The following is a 22106-nucleotide window of genomic DNA, read 5'->3' on the forward strand; positions in this document are numbered from 1 at the left end:
AGTTACTAAGGGTAACAAAGGATTCACTAGTTCATGATTTTTCACTTTGGTGAAAGAAACCTTTAGTCTCACTTGTGAGAAACTAAAGATGAAAGCTCTCTATACTATCATGATTTATGCAATCCATAGTATGACCCTGGGGTCAACACACTTTTTTGTGAGGGAGAGGACATTGAAATGACTAGTATGATTTCAACAAACATATGGTCCGTATGTCTGTTCGATCAGGCCGGATCGTGGAGATTGGGGTGTTGATTTACCAAGATTTATCTGTGTTTTTCATGTTTTATTGAGGTTTTCATTCATGTGGTGGATTGTTGGAAACAATATTTATAAATTATTATTTTAAGGTTTTTAACTAAATAAAATTAATTTATTGTTTTGTTTGTGAATGAAACTTATTAGTCCCACATTGTGGAATTTCCATCTTTTAGTAGTTTTAAGAGACCATATAAACCTTTTAGTCCCACATCGGGGACACTACAAGAAAACTTGGTTTGAGCAGCCAAAATCTTAGCAAGAGCCCAAAACTTTGGTCGCTTTAACAGTCAAGCAACCAAAATTCCGACTACCATAAGTTTTGGCGGTTGCTAACCTGTTACCGCTACTTCTTAGCTACCAAATAATGTTTTTGGTTGTTCAAATACTTTTTCCAAGTTCTGTATAGCGAGTGCCATAGTAGGTTAGTAGCTATTTACGTCAAGCGACCACAGACCAGCAAGTCAAAATAAATTTTGGTCGGTCAAACCTGTCTCAGCAACCAAGTTTAGAATCACCAAATCAGAAGAGACCGCGAGCATGTAGCTAGCTTAGCTCATTGGTTGGACAGTTTACTAATCATCCTGCATAAGAGTTTGAAAAAAAACAATGAATTTAATCCAATAGATATACACCCAATCGTAATTCAAATTCTCCCCTAAACAATTGTTTTTGTCAAGTTACACTTAATCCAACTTACAGCTGAATTCAATCGACACTTATGTTCAAAATCCGAGAAACACTAATAAAAACTCAAAATTCACACTAGTACAAGTCATTTATTCTATCACTCAACACACTGCCAGATTTGTGTAGATAATGACTTGCTTGCAGGCATTATTGCTTCTCCCCACTTTCTTCTCCTCCAACAGCTTTTTGTAGCTCCGTTTGAAACTTCTCATATTAATGCAAAACAGAATGACAAGGGTCATTACGCATACATCAAGTTAAAATATGAAAACACAACAGATAACAGAAGCAGAAATAAGAACTACGAGAGAGTGACACACCTCAAGTTGGTCGGAAGGCTTTTTTGAAGCTCTCGCTGCAATTGAATTACTTCTGATTCAGGTCCATACCTTTAAGCAGAAATGAATACTAGTTATGCCTTGTGAGTATATACAGATTATGAAAGATGGTGACTATAGCAAGATTCGTAAAATGGGTATGCGCATATACTAGTGACAAGCAAGGTGCTGAGAAGACCGCAGGTTTTGCCAATCAAGAAAGAAAATAAAAAGAAAAAGAAATGTCGGTCTGCAGAAATGATCTAGCAGAACCAATCTTCGAACTTTTGCAAAGACCCGACATTAGATTCATGGTTTACCGCAACTAGGTGAATACAGAACACTTATGATTGAACTCCTTGTCTTGTTAAATAGGTTGTATTTTAAAGATGAATCAATATGAGTATTTACCCTGAACTGAAGTTACACATGTTCTTATGAGTTCCCCGTTAGTCACCAAATTGATATTCCTGAATAACTAACCAAATAATCATTATGCAAGGTTAAAAGAGATATGCATGACTTACTTCTTTGATGGCTTGATTTGTTTTTCAGGTGTTTCATTCGTGTTTGTAAACTCTGAAATGAAGGACCTTTTATCTGCAGAATTATAAGAAAACAGTGACTACTCATGATGGACAAACTATGATAAAAAAAAACATAGAGGGGAATTGCCTAAGTAAATGTCAAGATAGGTGTAAAATTATCATGGCTATTGCTTCTAATGGCACAGGTCACATCAGCTTACATAGTACATGTACAAAGAAAGGACAAACTGATATACCTATATAATAATTTGTACAATTCAATTGTATACTCTGAAGCACTCTAAATGGACATTTGTACACAGCTCAAAGGTAGGACGTACATGGATATTGACTGAGATGAACCTAGCAGGTAATGCATGTGTAACTCAAACCCGTAAAACAGAAGTTTTCTTACCGTTCCAATGGAGGGCTTTTCCTTGTTATCCTCTGTTAGAAGTAACCCACCAGCAGTTTACTTCTCGGCCTCCTCAACCTGAACACGATCATGTGTAAAAACCACTATTAAATAGGCAATCACTCAAATATGTAATCACAAATTATACTACAACCAAAATAATGCAACGAGTAACAACCCCAATTTAAAATATTGCCTGCTTAGGTAAAAGAAACCATGTTCACATGAACCCAATACTACTATGGTGCCTCATAGTGCAAGGTCCAACCCTCCCCTGTAAAATTTCCGTGCAATTGTTTTTCCAATTTATTACTCTCCCAAGCCATTCTTTACTTATATCGACACCTTAAATTTCTCTAGATTTATGAAGAATCTGACTATGTAAAGTGGGAACAGACGTTAATTAACACGCGTTCGCTCAGGGGCTTAAAATCCTTGACATCTTCGGTCTCGAGAATACCAACAATGCCATCGTCATTCAATAAAAGATGGCTTACTCCATTCAAGTCCACTTCAGTTCCGGCGTATTTGGAGTAAATGATTTGAGCACCAGTCTACCAACAAATCAGCTTACAATTGTTAATGTCAATTCAAAACCATAGACACACAGAAGATAAATACCCTTAGCTGAGTTAATCATTACCTTCACACTAACATCGACTTGGGCCTTTCCGACGGTCTTACCCTTCTCAATAGCAAGGATCTCACTTCCTTGTGGCTTAGTCTGAGCGGTAGAAGGCGACTGAATACCACCTGTGGTCTTCTGCTCTGCTGTCTTGGCTACAACAAGCACCCTATCTCCCAAGGGCTTGTGTCTCCCAAGGGCTTGTGTCTCCCAATGGCTTGAGGGCAGTGTACTGTAAAAAAAAATAGAGCAAGGTCAATTATAATAAAAGGATTCCAACTAGCAACAAGTGAGTAAAGGTAGGATCCCTGAAAAAACATTTGACGGTCATGGTACTTCATTATCACATACAAATGAAGATGAACCAGCAACTGAATAATGGATTCGCATAGAAATGATATAGTTCACAAATGTTATCCCATACCTAAACAGGCTTCAAATAAACACACTGAGCAAAAAAAATCTACCAAAGCATAATGCCTAATGGTGAGCATAAGAATGAGCCTTTTCTTTCACAAATCCTCTCATATCTCAATTATGACTCAAACAACATAAAACGCTTGTCACTTGTCAGCATAATGGTAGGCATCACAATCATCCTTTACTTTGACAAACTCTCTCGTATTGCAACAGAAAGCAAATCAGACTACTGTTACCCACATGGCTGCCCGACTGGAACAACATAAATCACATATTTGTTAAATAAAAATTTCTTCTAATCAGAACCCAAAGCAGCGATTCATAAGACAATGACTAAGCAATCACAACCAAAAAAGCAATACCCAAACGATTAAAATTCACAGGGATTTTAATTTGGGTAGTAACAAATTTGTAATAGACAGAAAGCACAATTTGTTAAGCTCAACTCCATCACTACCCACTTCTAAAAATCTCAAATTTCCCCTATTACATGAACAGATAATTCTAAAAACTCAACCCAGATTTCAATTGAATGAATCCCACTTTGAAGAAAATCAATTTTGTTCCTTAATTCAATGAAAGTCTATCTAAGAAAAGTAAAATAAACGAAGAAAACATCTAATAGAGAAAGATACAAGCCTGTATAAAAACTAAATAAAACGAGCACGCCCAAAGAGATTTAGGTAAACAGATGAAATATCTAGCTTACTAAATCTTGATAAATTCTTGGTAAAAGAAACAATTTTCACTGAAAATTTTTTTGAATCAATCAATTGCCAACAGTAACCGGACAAAATCGAAGTAATAAATTGATTAAAACCCCAAAATTAAATGAACCGCTCAAGAAATCCAAAAATCAAACAAATCCCATACTGATAAAACCCTGGATCTGAACAATATATAGCATCAAAACTTTCTCAAGGGAATAAAAAGAGAAATCAGAACAAACCTAAAACTGTAACGGCCGCGTCATTCCCTTTCAATTTCTGAGAGAGAAACGAGGGATTCGAGTTCCTCTCAAACTGTGAACTAGAGATGTTACGGATTTGAGGTTTAATTCCGGAAACAAGTTTTACTTTTTGTTTTACTTCATAAGATATGTGATGGATCGGAGTTTTTTTACAGAAATTGAGACACAGAAAGAAAGAAAGAAAAAAAGAAAGAGAGGTGAGATAGAAGCTGTGAAAAGGTTCCAAATGAGAGATAAGGAGAGAGTTTCTGCCTCAGGGTTTCAATTCTAGATTTACCAAATATGAATTTTAAATTTCACCCAAAAAACGCGCCAACATTCCCGCCAATTCGTATACCCTAAGATGTTTTCGCGCCACATAAGAGCTGTAGTTTTGGCACCGTTGGATAAGGTAGTAATCCGAATCCTTGCTTGTGTTTTGCGTTTATAGCCATACGATTAAAGATCCTTGTTTCCTATTGGCTAAATATATATCATGCGGATCATATCTGGTAGCTTTGGTGTTTTCAATTTGCTAGATATGCATCATGAGGATCATAATTGGTATCTCTAGCGTGGGAAGCATCTTGTGTGATTTACATCGCTAATTGATCTCTAAATTATAGTACTAAGTATTGAAAAATAACAAGAAATTGAGTAAAGTTAAGATAAGTTGAGTAGCAAAATGTTGGTGGATAATGCAATTAAGAGAGTTTATGGGAGAAGGGGAAACCGATAAAATTCATAATTTATTGTAAGTTGAAAATACTTTTTTAGAATGTTAGATAAAGAGGCAATCCGTATGACTTTTCTTTGTGAGTTAATCCGTCCATAGCATATTTTAGTTTCATATTGGTCCGATTAGTGTCATTGGGATCATGATTGTTATCCTAGTTTCCTATTGTTCCGATTAATGACATACGGATCATGATTGTTATTCTACTTTTCTATTGGTCAGATTAGTGTCATACGGATTACAAAAATTAAGGGACGGTGTGGATTCGCTTTAGCATTTGAGAATCTTGTGTGTTATCTTTGTGCTAGTTCAAACTCGCGTATTCGATTTTATTATCAATTTTCGATATGAAAAAAATCCAAAAAATATATCAATAAATTTAGGATATTAATATCGATATTCAGTAATAAAAAAATTCTGAAAAAAATATGGGAATGAAGAATAAAAATAAGAAAGTGTGTTTCCTTTGTGCTTTTGTGCTTCAGATTTGAATTTCGACTAATCACATAGTTCATGAAGCAATTTTGAGTAGTCATACTAGTCATGAACTTCAAATATGGTATAACGGCATACAAGCTATGAACCAAGAAGCTCCAGAAGGGTTCGAACTTCAAACTTAGAAGGATACATCATCGTAATCGATAAATATGAAGCTCAGTGTCGATTTGAATTTCAAATGTGGTATAACAACATACAATTCAAGAACCAAGAAGCTCCGGGAGGGTTCTGACATCAAACTTAGCATGATACATCACGTAATCGATAAATATGAAGCTCAATGTCGATTCGAACTTCATGGTATATATAACGGCATACAAACTATGAACCAAGAAGATCCGAGAGGGTTCCGACATCAAACTTAGCACGATACATCACGAAATCGATAAATATGAAGCTCAGTGTCGATTCGAACTTCTGATTTGGTATAACGGCGTACAGACTATGAACCAAGAAGCTCCAGGAGGGTTCTGACTTCAAAGTTAGCAGGATACATCATCAAAATCGATGAATCCAACCATTTACGGTTAATATTCCTCAGGAATATTCTCAGAAACCTTAAACACACACATATTCGTCAACTTTGAGAAAGTGGCTCCGAGATCGAAACCTGGCCAGGAGCGGACTGCTATAAGTCTGAGAATTCGCAAAAACATTGAATCCAACTATTTACGGGTAAAACTCCATGGGAATATTCTCAGAAACCTTAAACACATACAAATTCCTCAACTTCGATAAAGAGACTCGCTCCGAGAGCGAAACCTGGCAAGGAGTAGACTACTATAAGTATGGCAGTTCGCAAAAACGATGAAATCCAATCATTTACGGGTAAGATTCCATGAGAATATTCTCAGAAACCTTAAACACATACAAATTCATCAACTTCGATAAAGAAACTCGCTCTGAGATCGAAACCTGGATAGGAGCGGACTACTTTAAGCCTGACAGTTCGCAAAAACGATGAATCCAAGCATTTACGGGAATAAACTGGCTAAGAGATCGAAACCTGGCCAGGAACGAACTACTTTAAGTCTCACAGTTCGCAAACACGATGAATCCAACCATTTACAGGTAATATTCCATCGTAATATTCTCAGAAACCTTAAACACACAAAAATTTGTCAACTTCGAGAAAGAAACTTGCTCCGAGATCGAAACTTGGCCATGAGTGGACTATTATAAGTCTGAGAGTTCGCAAAAACGTTGAATCCGACCATTTACGGGTAATATTCCCCAGAAATATTCTTAGAAACCTTAAACACACAGGTTCTGTTCGGATGAACTGAAGAAGAAATATATCTGATTCGAACGTCACAGGTTGAAAGACCATGTTACCCTTAATTGAAATTAGTGCAATAAATATTATGGAGACTTTGAAAATGACTAGACTGCCCTTATCAGAAATAAGTAAAGTAAATATTAGTGACTGTAAAAATGACCATATTACCCTTAATGGGAATTAGTGAAATAAATATTATGGAGACTGTGAAAATGACCAGACTACCCTTATCAGAAATAAGCAGAGTAAATATCACTGACTGTGAAAATGACCATATTACCCTTAATTGAAATTAGTGCAATAAATATTATGGAGACAAGTACAGGTACAGGTCCTCAAAATGAGGTACCGGTAAACACCAAGTACAGGGACCGGTTGCATAAGAGAACCGGGATGTACCGGACCATGTGCAGCCCTAATGGAGACTGTTAAAATGAAATTTGTGCAATAAATATTATGGAGACTGTTAAAATGACCAGACTTCCCTTATCAAAAATAAGTAAAGTAAATACTCCATCTAATTCGTTCCACTAGTACTCAGTTGCTACCAGCATTGTCGGACCATGCTTATCTTTACCAATTATCCATGAGCTCAATCCAGTTTAACTTAGTTTACTCCACTCTATCAAAATAACTAGATCATTCTCAAAAATATCAGATTAAAATCGATATGAGTGATGATGTTATCAAATATTTTATAAAACAAATTTAATATCAAAATTTGTATCCTTTATATAAAAAAAGTGTATTTAACTAAAGAGCAGAAATCAAATTTACATTTTTCGGTCATTAGCACATTTCTCATCAAAATAAAAGGAAAAAATAAATCAAATCCACACATGTTTCCTATCTTTTTTCCATTTAAGTAATGCATCGAGACAGGACGGGATAACACTAAAAAAAATACATCGTCAAGGAGCACGGCGAAATCCCTCACAACCAAATCAAAAGAATGGTTAAAATAAAATGTCCGATACATATCTAGTCATTCTTAAAGATGAAAATTTTACATGATACCGTCCCTCAAATATTATCATCCATCACCTCTATGGATTACATGCACTTAATATTTTTGTTTTAATGCATCGTTCATATACTTTAACTTTAATATATGTGATCGATGTATACATACGGTTGGTTAAAGTTTTCAAATAACCAACCGTATGTTCTTCTGAACTAAATTGTAGAGGAATGAACTAAATTTTGTAACCGAACATAACAACTTCTAACATACACAGGACAATATACGGTTGATAATGTGACTTAAGTTACAAACCGGACCCAGGTACGGTTTGTAACTTGGGTTTCCATACCAACCGTACCCAACTTCGTTTGGTAATTCAACAAAATTTTGTAACCGAACTTAACAATTTCAAACATGCGCAGGAGAATATAGGGTTGGTAACGTCCTTTAAGTTACAAACCGGACTCAAATACGGTTGATAACTAACGTTTCGATACGAACCGTACCTAAACCTAAATCTCAATTTTTTCAAGGTACGCTTCGTATTTGGGTTTAAAACAACCGTATGTTCTTCAAAATTTGCAGGTACGGTTGGTATGTGGGTTATTTCCAACCGAACCTCACATGCAAGTTTCAATTCCCAGTTTCAATTTCGATCCAAAACCCTAATTTTTCATACAAAACTAACTTAAATCAAACACAATAGACTAAACACTAACTGGGTTTTTCGAAACATACCTTATATAAGTCATTGTGCATGATTTTGATGGTTGAGGAGTTTCAAATTGATGTTCTTGACCTAATGGAGGATTTGGTTCATTAGAACCGCTACAATCTTCAGCAACCTTCTTCTTCGGCATCTCTAATATAGTTTCAAATCAACGATTATTAATTTTCAACTCACCGATTAATCGAAGAGGAACGATGAAAATAAGTTTTAATGGTGGTGGAGAAGAGGAGAATAAGATGAAGTAGAGAAAACAAAACTGTTTTGAAAATCAGTTTGAATTGGGTTAATAATGGGGAAGGACAATTCAGTATTTTCAACCACAAAAGCAAGGGTAAATTAGTCCCTTTGAGGTGAAAAGGGTAATCTAGTCAATTAACAACCCTCATAAGACACCCCCTAACCAATTAGAGGGACATTGCTATCACCCTTACCGCCCCTCTACCATTCCTTGCCGCCCCTATACCAAGGTTGATCTTATAGTATAAAATCTGACATAGCGAGATCTTCTTTTATTCCTCCTAGGGCTGCACAAGACCCTCCCACGATATCCAAACCCACCCGTACCCGCTAAATCCGTGGGTTTTTAATCCATACCCGCCCGTTGTGGGTGCGGGGTTGGTTATGAAAAAAAAACCGATGTTTGTGGTTGCGAGGTTGGTTTAAGCTAATACCCGCCCATACCCGCCCAAAAAACCCGCAGATTATATATCATTAGATAAAACTAATCCTAGTCGTCCATTATGAAACCCTAATACTAGTAGATAGGATAACTGATAACCCTCATTCACTTTCTACACTCTTCTCTCTGTTCGGCCTCTCCTCTTCTTCCTCCTCAGTTTTTCTTCTTCACCTACGAACGACAATTACCAGAAATCTTCACCAGAAATCGACAACAACAACTTCGAATCTTCACCAAAAATCGACAACAATCGAAAAATCAACAGATTCAACACTTAATCTTCATCTGTGAACTTCCTAGATATGAATATTTTGGGGGTTTTGGTTTTTTTTTCTCACTTAATCAAGGAGAATAGAAGTTACTCTAAATACTTGAATATAAAGCGGGTTTAAACCCGTTTAAACCCATACCCGCCCAACCCGTAGCGGGCGGGTAACAAAAACCGCCCGTTGTTTGTGGGTGCGGAGTTGGTTTTGAAAAAAAAAACCGCAGTCTGTGGGTGCGAGGTTGGTTTTAGCTTATACCCGCCCATACCCGCCCATGTGCAGCCCTAATTCCTCCCGAAAAAAGAAAAAAAAATGAGCCTACATGGACCAAAATCAGCCATACCACATATGCCCTAGAACCAAACCGACATCAACCAAAATATTCTCCACCATAGCCAAAAGTTTCCTATGTGGCCCATGTAATTTGACGGAAAATATGCAGCGCAATAATCAATGCTTTACATATTAAACGAATTTTCCATTTGACCAATTAAAAAAAAAAACCATGTTTTGAACGGGGCACAAAATTTCCAGTTACATTTCAAGGGAGGACTACAATGTGTCTCACATAGTCACATGGTACAAGAACAATCGAGAAGTTCCTGACGTGGCATCTTTAATCTTAGCCGTCAATTTAGTTCAGGATCTCTATAATCCTAAGGGTTGTATTTCGTTTCTCCTTGGAAACTTATAGAAACCCTAATTTTTTTGCTCTAAACTCGTTCCGCCGCTAACTCCATTCAATCTCTCTCCCCTTCTCTCTTCTCGTTCCTTCTCTCTGTTACAGGTTGAATGCCTCCCTCGTCTCGAACATAAATTGTCTCTCTTGTAATTGATAGAGGTTATTTGTTGATGTTCATCAATTTTTTACTGATAATTTTTATTGATCTACGTCTCAAATCTTACTAAAACGAAAACAAATGGATTTTCATTTTACCAGCTTTTGGTGTTCTGTTCAGGTGAAGGTTAAATATGTATGAACATGTTTGTCATTACTTTACATTTTTCAGTTCTTTAAATTTCTTTGTTTTTTCTCTCCAACGGGTCTGATCTTTTTTTTCTTTAATGAATAAATCAGGTGTAAAATCAGGTGAAGTTTACTTCATTGAGCTTTAAGGGTAGGTACCAGATGTCAAGTTAGCTTCTTGATTCAGTTTTTGATGTTATTGTATGTCTAATTTAAAGTTAATGTCTGTATTTGTTTGTTTCTAAATGCAGGACTCAGGTTTTTCACTTCTATTTTCGGAGGGATGTTCATGAAGTAGATCTAGAATCAGTACTCACTTTAGTGATCTAAGAATCAGAGTCGAAAAACAGATTAAATGGTATAAGGTCGCAGCAGTGAGATTCTCTAAGTGTTTTTGAGCTTTTTCAGTGAGATTTGAGGAACTGTGATGGGTGCTACAAAGCTGAAGTGGTTTATCAATGGTGTAAAATTGAAGTGTATTTGATAAAATTGTAAAATTGTAATTTGATAAAATTGAAAATTGTAAATCTTTAGGTGTAAAATTGAAGTGTATTTGATAAAATTGTAATTTTTCTTTTTATTTTAAAGAAATGAAATTGTATTTTCTTTTCTTTTTCCTGTAATAAATGGTTGTAAATCGAATTTATAATAATAATAAAATTGATCAATTATGTTCATGATTTGGTTAATTATTCTCTGTATTAGTTTTGATTTGATATTACTATTCATCTGAATCGGAATTGGTGTAGTCGGAAAGCCTTTTAACTAACCGGAATTAATATTTTCGTTGATGAGAGTTTGAGCAACTAACTTCAGACAAATTGCTTAAAGACTATACCAGCGACATTAAGAATTTCAGTCAAGTTGTTCAAAGTCTATACAGATTGAAAACTAATACCTCAAAAACTCATGTAGCAAGCATCAGGTTTTAGCTGGTTCACCCATGTACCAATTAAGTACATTACTCGCTCAAGTAAGTTGGAGTATATTTAAACCCATGACCTTAGTTAGTCGATACATGGTAGTTGGACAACATTTTAAGCGATTACCTAGCTGCTCTAGGTCTTTACAGATCCCACCTCTTACAACTCCAGAGCGAGTGCCACTTTTAATCGCTCTAAGGGTTTGAGTGACTCAAAACGGATTTTTGCAACTTAAATCGACCGGTTGCTTAAGCTAGTTTTTCTTGTAGTGTATATCTGAAAGGATATAAATATTTGTTGCACATTAAAGATATCTATAAATGCTTAACTAAATGTAGGACATTTAGAGCTACCAAGATACAGTACAATTAAGTTCCAACTATATATTCAGAATATTAGATGAAGAGTAAATTGGCTGTCAGGGTTGCACCCATAAGGGTAAGTGAATAGGAGCCAGACCTGAATGTGGCATGCCATCGAATAAATTTTTTCTTATTCATCCATATTCAATGGAATGCGTGTAGAATTGCCTAAACTGATATTATCAATTTTAGATTTTGTTTTTTGTTTGTTGTAAGTCACTCTTCTACTTGATTCATGCCAACGCGTTGACTTTGTACTTCTTATGGTCTATCATTTCTGTAGTGTTTTAGAACCGGTAAGAACTGTTTAACGCTTTTCACCTTCGAGACAACTACTTTTTCTTCATCAGCTGGTAATCTTCTTCAGATAATTACAAGGTGATCCAATAATTCTAGAGTTTCCTTGAAGCACTTTAGCTAAAAGCATGCTCTCTGGAATGTCCAACGGTATCTTCCACGATGGCTTTCAAAAAGAACCATCCTACAGTGGTGTCCATTGATGACATAATGACAGGGAGGTGCTACACCATTGAGCAAGTTGTCAAAGAGGGATGAACGTGTCAAAATATTCAAGTAATTGTTTGATCCAGGCATTAAAAAAAATGACATGTCAAAATCATAAACCGTATTAGGACATGGCCTATCACCATGCTACTGCACTTCTCTTACCCCTATGAGTTCCTTGCCAAGCTAGCGGATTTCCATGACCATTGAATACAAACCAAACTGCGTACCAAGTGTAGCTACAGGAAAAACCTACAACTACACACTTATGATCTTATGTAAATGAATCAACACACAGCAAACATAAACTCAAGTATTATTAAGAAGATGATAATATCACAATGGAGGATATATGTAGACCCTAGTTTTAGAACTCACACAACTTTCTCTCCAAGATAATACTTAAACTAGAATAGATCTTAACCCTTTTACAATGCTCTCTTGCCCATTATATAGGTTTTTATACAGTGGATGACAACTAATATTATATAGTGGATGACACCTAATAAAGCCATCATTTTCAATTATTATCTCTGCTATCTCCATGGGATACCATCGCGTTGATATAAACCTTTTATTTGCACAAGGTGTCACACTTAACACGTGAACCTTATTTTCGCGCAACCACATTATGACATCATTACTTACCTCGATAGTGACTCATCAGGGTTATATCATCGCGTTCTGATGTGATCCTCTCTTTCGCGTTTGTTTAGTCTTCTTGACTCGCCTAACTATGGTAATGCGATATTTATGTATCTACCCCAAGCATTCAAGGGAGTTCTTGTTTAGCATTCTCCGGTATGAGCGTAATAATTAATCTTATTGCAGGGGTGCTTTTGCATAAATATGTCATGATGGAAACCGTTTTCATGTGAGGAAAAAGTCCCACAACACAAATTGCCTCCAGACGTTGATGTCTTTCTTCATCCACTCAAGAACTATTCCAAACACTTCCAAAAAATATCTTACTTCATACCTTGGGATTGTTTGAACTTTCTTGGAGCACGAGTCCTCTCTCATTAAATAATCATATACTATCATTTTTTATCATGCCAATTTCGATTTCGATTAAGTCGGTCTCGCGACATTGACTGCCGATCACATGCATACGAGCATCCATTGATAATTGTTGAAGCATTGCTAGAGCTTCATCTTTATCCTCACTGAAAGTTTCAAAATTTATTTCACATGTCAATCTCATATAAGCATGCATGAAACTCATGTTGTACCTTACAACAACAATATTAATTTCAATTTCTCGGTAGGTGCATCATGTAATTCAATTCAATTAAGATTCAACAACAACTAGATTTATTCATCACCAATACATCGCAAACTACTACAATAATCATGGGTTTTAACTACTTCTACCCGTGGACATTTTATTGAAATTAGACATTTTTATATAGAAACATATTATTGAGATACCCTTTCCCTTTCCCTTAACCTTACCATTAACCCATTCATCATTCTAAAGTTTATTGCTGGTGCTGGCACAATATTCTGACCCTCTAAAATTTCAAGATGGAAGTTATAAATTATAGCTGAAGAAACTAATTTCATCAACACGAAAGCCATGTCTTTCCCAATACAGTTCCTAGGACCTAGGCTGAATGAGAAAAACTTAGACATGGTTTCAGGATTTAACTTGCCATCTTCACCGATCCACCTTTCCGGCTTGAATTCCAAACAATCCTTCCCCCATACACATTCCATCCTTCCCATGGCGTATAAAGAGATTATAACAGTCATCCCTGGGCACACTTTTGTTCCATCAGGAAATACATCATTATTTGTGGAAGTTTTGCGGAGAAGAGGAACGGCCGGGTACAGTCTTAGTGATTCACATATGGCTGCATGAAGATACACCATCCATGTTTGGTCAACTGCATCAAACATCACAGGATGCTTCTTCTCCATTTTATTAATCTTCTTGGATATGATCACAAGCTCAAGTTCTTCAAGTATCTTTGCCTCTGCAGATGGGTTCTTAAATATCAACCAGAAGAACCAAGAGAGAGTGGACCCTGTTGAATCACGTCCAGCGATGAGGAAATTAATACAAGTGTCCCTAAAGAACTTGTCAGTGCACATCTTGGATAACATCAGTTCATCCTTTTCACCATCTTTAATACTCATGTATACATCTAGTAGACCATTTTCTTCATATTCATTTACTTTTGTACTTCCTTTAGCCACCATTGTTTCTCTTTTAGCTTTAATGTACTTTGATATGTGACGATCTATAATTTTCCATGCTGCCTCCAACTTCTTCTCGTTACTACCGATCTTCAAACGTCGAGATAACTTCCACCATGAGATAGGTACCATATGTCTATAGAATATAGCCTCTGAAGCATCGTTCATAGCTTTTCCGAACTCGTTTGGTGGAAGGCTGGTTGAAAGATAACTAGACCTTTTACCAAAAATGATGTCAATGGAAGTATCAAGCATGTACCTCATGAGCACATCTTGTAAATCCACAGCCGATGAGTCTTTAGAGAAGTATGATAATAGAGGAAGCAATGAATCTTGGGCTACCTTCTTACCCTTATGAGAAATGATATTACGAACTTTCTTCGAGTTAAACGTCAAACGTGAAACCCTTCTTTGTGCTGTCCAAAAATTTGACGCGGCAGTGAGGAGTCCGTCACCAAATATATCAAACGCATCGCTGTAGTCTTGTCTGTCACTGAAGTTATTGTAATTAGTAGCCAGTATATACTTAGCATTACGAGGATCGCATGTGTATACAATCTCAAGCCGCCTAAAAAACGGTCCTCTCCAACGATCGTGCTACCACATGCTTTCGAGATATCAACGGTCCAATCGTGAATGCGGTGAGCGTTAAAGATGATTGACAGGAGCTTACCTATATTAGGCCATCTTACTATGAGCTTGTAATGTATGAAATACCATAGAGCGGATAAAATCAAGCAAAACAAGAGTCCTAGTACTGAATTGTAAGATTCTGTGCATTTCTGGTTAAGCTTAGTGTAGTGGGAATCCATGTTTTTTGTTCTGTGAGTTCTAGCTGTGAAGCAAAAAAAAATAAAAAAATCGCTTTTATGGACAAAATGAGAAAGCAATGCAGTTGTAATAAGACGCCATTTAGTAAATGTTTGTACTAAGTTGGTCAAGAATTTATTCACCGGTTGGTAACTGTGTCATCAGTAGATAAACACTCTTCCGCTACCTCCCAACTACTACTAATAATAACAAGTACCGTACCTTGTACGCAGACAGGGTGGATGGTAAAAGATGCACCGTACTTGTCAGTCATGTCTCCCAAACTTCCAAAGAGTAGCTGGTTTTTCCATCCAGCAGATGAAGATGGACGAATAGACGCCACGAACCAGCTATCTCTGGTGGCTGTTTTGATTTGATTTTGCATTATTATTTCTCGAGATATATTACATATAAGGGTTCAGTGTTCAGGTTATATTTCTCGAGATATATTGCCATTGTAACCAATAATGTAGTAGTTTTTGAAAACTGAAAAGGAACAAATTCCACAGCTGCTAGCATACCAAAGGCAGTAAGTCTAGCATCTTGAACTTATCTACCAGTGTCCCTAGATTATGTTCGTCATGAACGGTGGAATAACTAGCATCTATCAGAGATTAGTTAGTGTTTTAAGTTTTCAGTCCCCACAACTTAGTGGTGGAATTGATACAAGTATGAATGCAGTTAGCCGGTTATGTAAAGGACTGAACAGTTGCAGAGTATAAAGAGTCGATTCTATCTTTTACTTTTTCTATTGATCAGAAAGGAAAACAGGTCAGAAAAAGTGCGGAAGACCAAGGAAGGGTATATAAAGAATTTTGTGCCGGACACCAGTGATTTTACCACTGTAGAATAAAATATCAAAAAAAAAAATGAGACCCAAAATCATATACTAATAATATTGCAAAGTTCATCCCTTAAAAGAAAGAAACCAACTTTGACCTAACCGAGTGAATGCTTTTGCGAATACGTAAGACCTAGACTAAGAGTAATACAGTTATATGTAAGTTCATAATAAGCATCAGTCAATTGTTAGTGTTGTAATCTTTGTTGAAGCTGTACGACCAACAAATCCTGTGGATATGTATTCATCAATAAAATCTCGTCAGTATTATAGCTTGCTTCATCATAATGGTTTTCGGTTTGATAACTTACAAACCATCTTCAAACCTCAAAGCGTCATGCGAAAAGTTCCTTGGAAACGCGCGAGATTGTTAGGTATCTCCGGTGAGTCTTCTTGTAACTTTTTGTCTAAGATTCTCAAAGTATCTGGACTTGGGGATGACTCATACATTCCGACGTCCATACATGAAGTGCCTCAAGATTTTTTAATGTATCTGGACTTGCGAGGATGAAACTGAGCGCGCGGGTTATTTTTGGATCATTAGACAGTCTCTTCTCTAAAACCTTTGTTAAACCAAAAGGACATTAGAATTCTTCTTATTCCTTCGCTTTCGTCCGTTATTGTTTACAAGTATAAACTGGGAGAAGGTATCTATGCTAAAGCCACTTATTCGAACCCCAAATCCCTCTTAGTACAACCACCGAGTGCCTGACCACTTTAACTGTGGTTGATTAGAACAAAACCCATAGTTGTTGTAGGTGTGCATATTCAATTTTGGAACTACTCCTACCTTAATTTCACATTTAAAACTGAATTAATTCACTACCAAATAATGAAAATCTAAAACGTGTTTGAGGTGTAATCTTTAGACTCAAAGGCATAGAGTCAAGGTAGTTAATATCGGTTGTACACGCCGATATTACAGGTTTTTATCGGGTATCGGAAAATACCTATACGATGAAAATATCAGCGATACAAAGATGGAACGATAAAAACATTCATACAGGCCGATATATTGATTTTACCTATACACCGATAATGTCGGTTCCAATATCATCTTTGGTTAAGATGAAAGCCATGAAGGGAAAATTAGGCATTCTAGTATCATCGTTGGTAAACATGAATTCTATAAAGGGAAAACTAGGCACCATCAAGTATAATCAATTATCAAAATCACCACCAAATAAAGTGAATAAGTTTTTCGAGCAACATGCATTTAGTCTTTACAGACAAGTACAACGTCAATTAGAGAATGTAAAAAACCCTAATATATTTAAGATATAAAATCAATGACCATACGTAGGATATAAGATGGACACCGTATATACTCGAGGAAGAATTTGAATGGATTTGAGTTTTGCTGTGGACGATAGAAGATAGTGAAGAATTTGAGTGATTTTTATTGACTACGTAGTTGTATTTGTGATTGTTTCGATTATAAAGCAAGGATAATAAGAAATATTTTACCGGCAAAATTGGACGACAGTCACAACGCGTAAGATTTTGCCACCTTATGCTTTGGAAATTTGATATACGTGTATGATTCTTATTATTTTTTCTAAGGTCTTATAAATATTTAAAATTCTAATTTTAATAATGTATCACCGATAAAAACCGGTAATATCTTTTATATAGGTGTATCGGATCCGGCCGATACGAGACCGATACGCGATATTAACTACGTTTGCCTAGACAAATAAAGCTCTCACATTAAATGGTGAGGAAATCCTCGCTTTCTATTGGCCGAAATAGGTTTTTTTTTTGAGTTTTGTTAAACGAGCGTTTTGGTGAGGACACTTGGAAACGTATGATTGGTTTAAAAAGAATAAGAAAATATATATAAAAAAAAGAAACCAAATTCAATTTCGAGTTGGCGAGGACACTTGGCAACATATGATTGGTTTAAAAAGAATAGGAAAAGATAAAAAAAAGGAAACCAAATTCAATTTAGAATTCGCGAGAACACTTGGCAACGTATGATTGGTTTAAAAATTAAAAACTCAAAAGGAAAACCTAACATACCGTGTTTGAAATTTTATGGAAGTCCAAATTCAATTTGGAAATCGAGTATCTACCGTATAAGGATTCTTTTTTCCAAATTAATATACAAAGGAAAAAAAATCCACATATTTTCTGCGAAAATAAAATATACACATATTTTCCACAAAATTAATGTGTTTGCCTACCACACCAAATCAAAAATAAATCGCCACGGGACGGGGCGAAGCCTCGCGCATACCAAATCAAAAATGTATCTCCACGGGGCGAGGAGGGGCAAAGCCCCGCGCACATCAAATCAAAAATGCATCTCCACGGGACGGGACGAAGCCTTGCTCACACCAAATCAAAAATGCATCCCCACATGACTCTTTTTTCCAAATTAATATATAAAGGGGAAAAAATCTACATATTTTCTGCGAAAATAAAATGAAAAAAATAAATAAAATATACACATATTCTCCACATATTTAATGTGTTTGCCCGCATCACCAAATCAAAAATACATCGCCACGGGGCGGAGCGAAGCCCCGCGCACACCAAGTGAAAATTGCATCTCCACGGGGAGGGGCTAAGCCCCGCGCACACCAAATCAAAAATGCATCTCCACATGGCGGGACAGGGCGAAGCCCCGCGCACACCATATCAAAAATGCATCTCCACGGGACGGGACGAAGCCTTTCTCACACCAAATAAAAAGTGCATCCCCACGGGGCGGGGGCGAAACCCCGCACACACCAAATAAAAAATGCATCTCCACAGGACGGGGCGAAGTCCACGCACTCCAAATCAAAAATGCATCCCCACGGTGCGGGGCGCGCACACCAAATCAAAAATGCATCTCCATGTTCGCCCGCGCACACCAAATAAAAAATGCATCTCCACGGGGCAGCGCGAAACCTTGCTCACACCAAATCAAAAATGCATCCCACGGGGCTGGGCGGGGCGAAGCCCCACGCAAACCAAATTTAAAAGAAATGCACGGGCACAACTCTATTAAATTCTGCAATTACAAAAACAAAATCTTCTAATTTTAAAAGAAATAAATCTTGGCAAAACACGGGTATTTTTTTCCAAAAATTCATCAAATTAAGAAACCATATACTAGGTTCATGCATTTGAGGCTGAGAGTTTGAGTTTCTTTCCATATTTCAAACCCAAATAGAATCCAATTAATTTAGGGTTAAGTTGTAAGCGTAAAAGTACTTTAAATACACCCTTCTTGCATTTCCTCTCTTCATCATCATCAGTCACTCAAAAAACAAAACCCACCGCAATTCACCCTGTAGTTGCAAGAAATCTCACAACTACACTCTTAGTAAAATCTATAAAACAATCTAAGATATCATCATAATAATCTCAAGAACTTTTATTAAAATATTAGAACAAATACAAAGATATGTGAAAACCCTAACTTGTGAAGCAAATAATCTTTCTCTATCTTCAATATCTTGTTTAAGCTCTCTAAAAAGATCTCTCCCCTTCTACCAATGTGCTCGGCTCCTTATATAGGAGTTTACATAGTGGAGGACAGCTAATAAATCCCCTTATTTCGGATCTGGCGTGCGTCATTGTTGTAACACCCAGTGTTTTTATCATGACGCATGCTAAATGATGCGCCATGGCCTGATATGAAGCTTCATTCAAAGCTTCCGATGCTCGGTAAGAGGTAGATTGGCTTAAAACAAATATCACGCCAAAATGGCGCATTATGCTTGGCATTTGGCCAAGATACAAATCTCACATCATCATGATGTATTAGGCCAGTTTGGTAGATGGCCTTGAGCTTGAAGTGTATTCATTGCGCATTATGAAGGATATTGGCCTTGGGCCAATACCGCACAATCATTATGCATCAGGCCAGAGAGGGCTGGCCAAACGAGTGTCGCGCAATCATTACGATGAAGCGCAATTATTACGCTCAAACGCAATCATTGCGATGAACAGTGAAGCAGGCATGTCAATTTGGTCCCCTTTCCATACTTGTAGAAATTCCATTAAGACATACATAGGGAGGGGTACTTGGTTGAAGGTGCATATGCGGAATATGTACCAAGTAAGCTTCATATCTTATCCGGAAGAGTATAAATGATGCCTAAGGCTCATTTATAGTTGCGTAGCCTTGCGAAGAGGATATTTAATGCTTAGGCATCACTATGCCATGTCATGGACCCGATGATGCATAATCATTGTGCATCTTGACGGAATGGCCTACGGACCAGGCCATTACCATTTTTGCTAGGTTACGGCCTTGCAAACGAGTTGGTTAAGCTTCTGTACCTTCGTGGATGAACTACGGTCTGTGCTTGATCCCTTTAGAGTAGACAAGGGTACGTAGGAAGCCGCAATTAGTTGCAGCATTGCCGGTCCAGCACTTTGTCGCTCATTCATCTAATTGTGAGATGATTACGACATTCTGGCCTCTCATATCATTTGGCTCGGTAGCTCGACGCAAGAGATGATTGTGGCCAAACTTGATGAGGCAATTTGCATTCCATTCACTGGATGCTCATACTTCCTATCAAGCCATTCGACTTAGGCATGTACCAATGAATTATTGGGCATGACCTCGGAGGTAAGCTACATCGATATGCAATTTAGCGGAGCTTGCATAAGCCTAAGGAAAGTACGGCATGAGGCCTGCAATAGCCTATGCCTAAGTCCAAGGCATGCTTTATTCCTGGAAAAGATTCGGCGGTATAACGGTTGCTCTGCTAGATAGGAAATTCAGTGGTGAAATTCCTACGGTGAGGAAAATCAAGTGATGCATGCTAAATGCATTGGTGTTGGCCTTATGACCTTACACCCTTTTGCGGACAAGGGTAAGTTTGGAACGGTGTGGAAGCTAAGTTAGCTGAATCATGATCCATGAGGATACTTGCAAGGGAAAATGGACGTGCATTTTCCTAGCCATAACGCCCGGATCGTAGCATCATCATGGCGCATCGGGGAGATTACGGCCTGCAAGGCAACGCGCCAAAGGCGTAATTTTCCGGTCCGTCACAGTTGGTATCAGAGCAAGTTCCGAGAAAACTCTAGGTACTTGTGCGTAGTGGACTCATTGGCGAGTATTTTCCTTAATGGAAACTTTAAGTTGGAGAGTTGGCCAACTTTTATGCTGAAATGAGTTTGTAACTGCTATGCCAGTTACTATGCGAATCTATTTAAGTTTGTTTGAGTGTTGTGAGTTTTCCTGGCCTAAGTGGCACCCCACTTACGAGTGGATATCCGGAAGACCGTCTGGGATGGTGGGTAGACAATAGGACTGATCATCCCCACACGTTGGCAACTGGCCAAGGGTGTGCATTGTCAGGCCGGGCTAGCATCCCACTTACGAGTGGCAACCTGGATGACCGTCAGGGACGGTGGGAAACTGGAAGCTGTTTCACACAGTAGTACGCAAAAACCATGTCATTTCGATCACATGTTTCAACCTGGTGAACTTTAGGAACTCTTGAGTGTGTAGTATGGGATGCACATTTAGGATACCTTGTTGAGATATCCTTTTGGCACTGGCCAATTGAGAATCTTGGTAATGTTGTGGACTCTTTTTGGATTCCTGAGTAGGCAGTATGGGATGGTTTCTCATAAGGTCTAAATTGTTGTTCATGACAACTTGAAGAAACCCGTGATTTTTGAGCATCTGGTATGGGACTTTTGCTCAGGAAATCCAAACCAAAGAGATTGTCCACAAAAGTTTTGGTTTAGAATTTCGGGGACGAAATTATTTAAAATAGGTTAATAATGTAACACCTAGTGTTTTTAGCATGGCGCGTGCTAAATGATGCGCCATGGACTGATATGAAGCTTCATTCAAAGCTTCCGATGCTCGGTAAGAGGTAGATTGTCTTAAGGCCAATTTCACGTCAAAATGGCGCACTATGCTTGGCATTTGGCCAAGAACCAAATCTCGCATCATCATGATGCATTAGGCCAGTTCGGTAGATGTCCTTGAGCTTGCAGTTTAATCATTGCACATTATGAAGGCTATTGGCCTTGGGCCAATATCGCACAATCATTGTGCATCAGGCCAGAGAGGGTTGGCCAAACGAGTGTCGCGCAATCATTACGATGAAGCGCAATAATTACGCTCAAACGCAATCATTGCGATGAACAATGAAGCAGGCATGTCAATTTGGTCACCTT

The 22106-nt window shown here is 37.4% G+C and overlaps 1 protein-coding gene, 1 long non-coding RNA gene and 1 pseudogene across 2 annotated transcripts; 1 reads left to right on the forward strand and 2 right to left on the reverse strand.

The window, feature by feature from the left end:
- Nucleotides 1–1095: 1095 nt before the first annotated feature.
- LOC113326500 lies at nucleotides 1096–8538 on the reverse strand (annotated as a pseudogene).
- A 1715-nt stretch (nucleotides 8539–10253) lies between these two features.
- On the forward strand, nucleotides 10254–10808 carry LOC113326572. The gene is made up of 3 exons (XR_003348402.1): nucleotides 10254–10312; nucleotides 10432–10471; nucleotides 10572–10808. It is a non-coding gene; the product is annotated as an uncharacterized LOC113326572 (long non-coding RNA).
- A 2720-nt stretch (nucleotides 10809–13528) lies between these two features.
- LOC113326501 (cytochrome P450 86B1-like) lies at nucleotides 13529–15506 on the reverse strand. Its single transcript, XM_026574219.1, has 2 exons — nucleotides 15265–15506; nucleotides 13529–14804 (listed from the first exon to the last, which is right to left on the reverse strand). The coding sequence occupies exons 1-2, from the start codon at nucleotides 15504–15506 to the stop codon at nucleotides 13529–13531; spliced, it is 1518 nt and encodes a 505-aa protein (XP_026430004.1).
- Between the last annotated feature and the right edge of the window lie 6600 nt (nucleotides 15507–22106).

The sequence above is a fragment of the Papaver somniferum genome, unplaced genomic scaffold (genome assembly GCF_003573695.1).
Source record: "Papaver somniferum cultivar HN1 unplaced genomic scaffold, ASM357369v1 unplaced-scaffold_10, whole genome shotgun sequence".
NCBI lineage: Eukaryota > Viridiplantae > Streptophyta > Magnoliopsida > Ranunculales > Papaveraceae > Papaver > Papaver somniferum.